Here is a 7,458-nt window from a genome sequence, read left to right as displayed (position 1 = left end):
CCAGCGCAAGTGTGAACGTAATGTGGAGAATGTGAAGATGGCGTCTCTGTGTGAACGTTCGTGTTTGACTGTCCTTGGACTGACGTAGGTCCGATAACTTCCCCAACATTTCCGTTCAGCGACTGTTACGACACGTTAATGACACGGTTAGTACCTGGTACTTTTACTTCGGGAGTGCATTATTGTTTTATCAATTGTTGACGTTTTTGTCTCTTGTTTTTGTCTAGTGTTCAGCTCGATTTGAGTTTGCCCCCCCCCCACACACACATTTGTTGTCATCTTTGCTTGACATGACTTCCCCATGGCTTAGACGAGCTTACCATCCCATGGCTAGTTCTGCGAACGCCTCTGTCTATGTGTATGTGTGTCTTGCAACGTCATTCTGAGTACATGCATTAATACGAAGTTGTGTTTCGTTCCCCTTGGCTAACTTACCAATACCAGCTTCCCAAAACCAATTGCAGGAAAAAGCGCCACCTTGTACCCTAGCTGAGAATGCAGGCTAACACTTCTTTGCAGTAAATAATTCCTCAAATCAAATCCAGTAAAGTCGTCAATAAAAATGTTGATAGGTAAAAAATTAGCTACACAGAACGCAAGCTACAAAGTGCCTTTATTGCATTGCTTTCACTTCATCTTTACAAATATTTGTTCCCAACAATGTGTCATTTCGGATATTCACAAGCCAAATACTGATGGCTTATACCTTCGTTAAATAGGATAAAATATTGCATCTTTTAAAATGACAATACAGTTGTGTGATTGCAACTCGAATTCAATGTACGTTCAAGTTGGTTCATCTGCCTTTAAAACAAGTAAATATTCAGATAGGATTATATACATGTATACGGACACATTATAAGAGACCAATTGTTTTCTACATTGACACTACCAATCACCAATGTTATTGTGTATGTACAATATTTTTCTTTCAAATCCCTGTACTAGTAATTTCCCCTACAAGTCGTCAGTTGGGCTTACATAAGTATACAAACTGCTCATTTAAACTTTTTTTCAGCATTGTACATTAGTTACTACGCGCACATGTACAGAAATACCAACTTAAATAACGATCATACGTAAATATACTCTGCTAAGATTTGTTTCATATTTCTAAAAGTCATAATTTAAGCACTTCTTGATATATGCTCTTGGCTCGCAGAGCTTATTGGTCCATTTGATATCATACTCTGATCTGAAATTGATACATTTATTGATTGCGATTAAGCAAAATACTTACGATGCTTTCTATTAAGATATAACGCATTTATAAAAGTAGTTTCAGAGCCGTTACTTAATAAAGATAAAGCTAGAATACTTCATAATAATCCTTATGGTATTTTCTATGAACGTTTTGTTTGAAGAACGCTCAGAAAGAATTGCTAGTGGTTGCCAGTGTGTCAGTGTGTGCTGGCTTTGATGTCATGTCACCTCGTTTTCTACCTTTCCCAAATCATTAGTACAAAAACACCCCCTCCCCCATGATATCAGTGGTATCTGCCTCAAAAAATAAACTTAAGTGCACAACTGTCTCCGGAATAGCGGTACGGTGTACTGGTACAAAACCGTTTTTTTCTTGTTGGACTGGTCCGTGGTCTACAGAGGCAGTCACCGTTGTCTACATGAAAGCAAACTGACTCCTTTGTAGCAAACGAAACCAATGTTTTGGTTATTGCTCATTAACAGGTTTTCACAAACAATTAGGTCCAGGTTCAGGTCCGGACCAGGCCCTCATCCTCTGGACCTGCATACACCGTACCTGTACCTGGATTTTCTGTACCGGTACCCACCCCTTCTACCAGTTCGCATCCCTACTCCAGAGCATTTCAACTAACGGACGGATACTGCCAGCGATTCACCAGCCAACCGTTTGCTGTCAGGGCCCTAGTTGGCCCCTCTCCCAAGATTAGAACTTGCCAAACTTTCCGGGAAAACCATTCCCATTCGTACAGCTACAAATAAATGCCAAACATTCTTTACATTATAATTAGAAAGTCCACCGGGACAAATTTTTGGCTTCGAGGCCCGGCCGGGGTTACATCCCTGACAGGCACCGGTGCGATTGGGACTTAAGCCCTACAGGTCTTGATCATCTAATTGATGTCATCAAGCTTCTAGGGGTCTGAACATCGGAAGTAATGCTAGAAGCATGATATAATCAGGCTAGTATTTCACAAGAAAAACCAGACTGATGCGCATGGCAAAAGAAAAGCGGATCCTGCGAAAAGAACTCTCTGCAACAGACCTGAGTCAGCTTACAGATGTGCCCTATGTGGCAGATACCGTCATTCTCGTATAGGACTGTTTAGCCACAGTCGACGCTGTAAAACTGATATCAATTAGGATTTTACCATGGTCAATATTGACCGAAGAAGGCCATATATATAGTATTTCACGTAGGGTAATCACTGTTGAAACAACTGGCACAGAAAAATTGCTGAACACAACAGAAGGCTGCTGTAGGTTGTGGGGTTCGCGGAGTCCCGTTGATCGTCTACTTTGGCCGTGATGATGACTTTTCTGTACGAGGTCGGCGGCGACTTCAGGGTGTGTCTCATCATGTTACCTGAAATAAAATGAGATAGTTTGAAACGGATGTACACAGAGTTCGCTACCCAATGCGACCGCTAAGCAGTTTTACAGGTTGCTCAACGAATTTCATATTGAACAATCTTAAGGTGGTATCTAATATTATTTGGGGCACAATGGCGGCACTGCGGGTTTGAAAGATTACTCAACGAATTTCATAGATAAAGAACGAATTGTTTTACGTTTTGTGTATCTTGTTTTCTAAGTCATACCTTTATGTATAACGCAATATCTAAATGATAAAAAATCAGGGAAAATAACACAACAGTACCGCAGTGAACGAACCCCGCAGTGCCGCACCGGTACCAATTGCAGTGAGATACCACCTTTAGTCCTCATGTGCTTTGTTATCTTTTGATAACTATAGCCTATTACATAGTACATAATATTTCATCAATTCCAAGTGGCTTTCCAAGGATGCAACTTAATGCCCACTCGACTACTCGGAGCCATTCAGACGTTAGTGGAAAATTTGAGATACAAATACCCAATACCGCTTTTATGTACTGATATCTTTTGTTTGATTGTTATATGAACGAATGGACAGTTTATTACGTTGTTACAAGACACAGCATACATTAGCAGCCTTCATTAACTGACATGTTTTTAACGTTGCTCATCTATATGCTTATTGTCGTCGCTAGTGAAGAAACCAGGCAAGTCAGTGTATTTTTCCTATCTCGCGGTTCTACAATTACATTTGCGTTATCAGGTAGTATAGTTGAACGAACCATCATTGGTCGGTCCCCATGTGTACAGGAAGTACCACGTCGCGTCCAGGTCTAGGCTGTAGTTGTCGTTGTTCACCTTTCTCGGGCGGGTGAACCGGCAGTAGATTCGGCCGTCCCGCACCATCGCGCCCAGACCGACCATGGGATTATTGTCCTAAAGTTCACACAGACAATATACGACACTCGTAATGAATACCTGTCGAGCTTACTGCTGATATGAGTCATGAACACAATCATAAAGTATCATCGACAATCATCCTAATGCCTTTTCGAAATATAGATCTGTACCTAGCACGGATGGAGGTGGTTGCACTTAGTTGACGAACCTCAACTTACAATTGACTTATGTGTTTTAAATTTTACTTGTGCGTACCGGTATTAGTGCTGGGCGGTGATGGTTGTTATAGTAATGGCGGAACTCGACTCTTCTGCCTTTCCTGGCATTAACGCACGCCAGAACGTCATCACCATTCTGTAACAGAACAGAACAAACAACAAAATAATGCAGGTCATTGCAAACACACACTTTTTACTGTTACACATTTGAATTAGTGTGACATCTTCATCATCATTCTGTGACAACAGAAATATCTGTAGGTTTGTCCTTTAGATATCGAAAATATTTCTATTTTTACGGTCACACATTCGATACGTTAGTTCCTGGGTCTCCTTAAAGGTTTTGTCTCACTACGAACAGTAATGCCGATGATTTGTATATATATCACGAAAATCTTATACACTAGAATTATAGCAATATTACCATCATTCTGTCGGAAGAAAAGCCGACCGCCACCCATCCGTCGGTGTCCGCCGCCAGCTCGAAAATGGCGTCCTCCCCCTCGGTTCGGTACGACATGGCGTAGGTGCATGTCTCTGCCGTGCAGTCTTTCTTACCGTACCGGAAACAGCCTTTTACCGTCCCGCATTCCGACATGTTGATCGGTGGGAAATCCGGTTCTAGAGGAATAGCAACCACATTAAAAACAGAAACTCTTTGTTTCCTTTGCCAGAATGGCTAAGGTTATGTTTTGGGCTTGTGAGTCTGTGTGTGTGTCTCTGTGTGTGTGTGTTAACAGCATAACTCAAGAAGTCTTGGATGGATCCTGATGATATTTGGTAGGTGGGTAGGGGTCAGGAAAACGAAGGTCAAGTTCGATAATGGGCCCCCTAGCGGCTTGCTAAGGTACTGCAGCGGAAACTCAATTTTTTATATCTCGTGTTCTGGACATGCTGTGGTCATGATTTTTGAGTGGTAGATAGCCCTTGAGGCAGAGAGGAAGTGCTGTGAGTTTGGGCCCCCTAGCGGATTTTTTGGAACTGCAGCCGCCGGTTTCCTTTCAAACTTTGGACGAGAATAACTCTACAACGTGTTGACGGATCGTCATGATTTTTGGTATGTAGATAGAATGAGTGATGACTTACATAATGGTATACTAATTATGCAAATCAACAGCTAATTTGCATAATTAATGAGGAAAATTTATAAATCCACTGCATTCCATGATAGGACTTTCAAACTTGTCACATATGTAGCTGGGAAGGAGAGAAATCTCGATAGACATCAATTATGCAAATGAGACCTAATTTGCATAATTAATGAGAAAATATGAACATGTTCACGGATCATCATGTTTTTTGGTATGTAGGTAGCGTAAGTGAAGACCTACATAATGAGATACCAACTATGCAAATCAACAGCTAATTTGCATAATTAATGAGGATATTTTATAAATTCACTACATTCCATGATAGGACTTTAAAACTTGTCACATATGTAGCTGAGAAAGAGAGAAATGTCAATACATATTTATCTTGCATGATGATCTTATTTGCATAATTAATGAGAAAATATGAACGTGTTGACGGATCGTCATGATTTTTGGCATGTAGATAGCCTAAATGAAGACTTATATAATGTGATACTTATTATGTAAATTAACAGCTAATTTGCATAATTGATTAGGAAAAGTTCATAAATCCGCTGCATTCCATTATTAGTACTTTCATCAAAGTTGTCACATATGTAACTGAGAAAGAGGGAAGAGAGTAAGAGGTGTATTTAAAGACTTTGAAAGAGAATAAGTCAAGAATGGATCAAAGGATTATCATCATTTTTGGTATGCTGATAGCTTAAGTAATGCTTGATACCATTTGATATCAATTAATTGTAACTTGGGATCTAATTTGCATAATCAATGCCGAAATTTTATAAACCAACTCCAAGCATATAATTATGAAGAAAATGAAATGAGTAACGCATTTGTCTACAGACATCATTCTACATAACAAACCTGGTTTATTTGGCAAAGGTATGTGTTCGTGGAACTCTAGTTTTATTGTTGTGTACGCAAATATGTCTGATTTACTTCTTTACGATAAAAAACTAGCAGTTGTACCAACGGCTCCGCCCCTCAGGCGTCGCAAAAATTCATGTAAATGACATACTAGTACCCTGTAAAGGTGGTATTTCACCACACTGCGAGGATAGAAAAATACTCAACAAATTTCAGAGATAAAGAACGAATTTTCTTACGTTTTGTGTATTTTTGTCGTCTAAGCAATACTTTTACGTATTACGCAATATCTAGATTATGAAAAAATCGACGAAAATAACACAACACTGCCGCAGTGAACGAACCACGCAGTGCCGCACCGGTGCCGCAAGTGCAGTGAGATACCACCTTAAAGCTAAAATTTATACCCTAAAATCAGTGCTAAGCGGAGCCGGAAATGCTGCTGGTACTACCATCCATATTGCGACTTCCCGCTGTCGCCCTCGCTTTCCGTTATACGGAAGATTTTTGGAGTCACGGCCTTCACAGGGTTCCTAAATATCAGGTTTTCTTGGAAGGCGAAAAGACAAACTGCCCGTGAAAAGCTCAGAAGGGGAACTATCAACATGGGACCGGAAGGAGACCTAGAAGGAGGTGGACAAATTGCTCTTAGACGACGGGATATTCACTAGTAAGACGTTAGTCGCGCAGAGGGGTTACTTGCCGGATGCCATTAACGAAAAGTGGATACATTTTCTATGGCTTTAAAGGCTATTCAAAGGTGTTGTGTTCTGTTTGTTTGCGATGGGCTGAAAGTGTCCAAAGATTTCCGGGACGTGACGTCACCTGCACTAAAAGGAAATAGAGGTGGATATCGGTACAGAGTCCGGGTCCAGGTCCGGTTCAGGTCAAGAAGATCAGGCTTAGGTTTGGACCTGAACCTAGGCCTGATGGTAAAAACTTGGGAATAGGCGATACTGAAAATAATTATCCATTTTACTACAAAGATATGTGTTTGGTGGGCTCCCACTGGCGTTTGAAAGCATGTCTTTAAGTAAACAAGACTTACCGCCTCTGTAAGTTTGACTGTTAAAACTAGCTAGTAAGAATGACTATAAACTCTTATCTAGAGGCTAGGATAATTATACATATGTCGTGAAAAGTTTTAGCTGTCTTATACAGAAAAGGCTGTCGCAGGGTGTTGAAAATTTTTACATCAAAATCGTACGGTGACCTACGACGTATGTGACGTAAGATACTTTTTGATAAAAAAAGTAGAAACTGATTTACCTATTTGTCTGACTTGTCTTGACTTCAGTCTAGCCCAGCTTGCATCTCCAACCTGTCTGACGTTGGCTCTATGGAAACATGATACAAAATTACTCACTTTATACCTGATCGTAATTGGGACAGAGAAATGACTGTAAGACCAACATCTATATAGCCATTATATACGTCGTATAAAAATTATTACTAAGGAGGTTCATTGCTCGAACTGCACTTGTACGGTAAATACACTGTGTTCAATATACTGTGTGACATGTAAAGGCCACTGAAACATTAAAAAAAACAACAACACCGGGACATGCATCTAGCATATAGTTCATACGAGAGCTGTTTACAAGATAGGGGCCTTCACCTTTGACATATTACCCACAAAGCATTTCCCAGCGCATATGCAGTTGGAGTCACTTAATACGAAAATCGATCGGACGACGAGTCTGCGAGCTCTAAATTACGAGGAGGCATGACCCTGACGGGAGGGGGGAACTCTGCCACTTCTTTGGCGGCAGCAGAGTCATGCCTCCTCGTCATTTAGAGCTCGCAGACTCGTCGTCCGATCGCTTTTCGTCTAATGTGAGGTA

General features: G+C 40.7%; 1 protein-coding gene and 1 long non-coding RNA gene across 2 annotated transcripts in view; one reads left to right on the top strand and one right to left on the bottom strand.

Moving 5' to 3' along the window:
- LOC118424648 (G-protein coupled receptor 54-like) overlaps window positions 1–7,458 on the top strand; it is an 85,149-nt gene continuing 77,691 nt past the window's right edge. Inside the window, exon 1 of the mRNA XM_035833306.1 lies at window positions 1–146. Coding sequence (XP_035689199.1) covers window positions 139–146 — 8 coding nt within the window. The 5' untranslated portion in view covers window positions 1–138. The remainder of the gene's footprint in view (window positions 147–7,458) is intronic.
- The window catches only part of LOC118424649, a 1,547-nt gene continuing 967 nt past the window's right edge, over window positions 6,879–7,458 (bottom strand). Inside the window, exon 3 of the long non-coding RNA XR_004832226.1 lies at window positions 6,879–6,951. This is a non-coding gene — a long non-coding RNA (uncharacterized LOC118424649). The remainder of the gene's footprint in view (window positions 6,952–7,458) is intronic.

Source organism: Branchiostoma floridae, chromosome 10 (assembly GCF_000003815.2).
Source record: "Branchiostoma floridae strain S238N-H82 chromosome 10, Bfl_VNyyK, whole genome shotgun sequence".
Classification (NCBI taxonomy): domain Eukaryota; kingdom Metazoa; phylum Chordata; class Leptocardii; order Amphioxiformes; family Branchiostomatidae; genus Branchiostoma; species Branchiostoma floridae.
The sequence above is the reverse complement of the archived record's forward strand: the minus strand, read 5'-3'. Positions and strand labels throughout refer to the sequence as shown.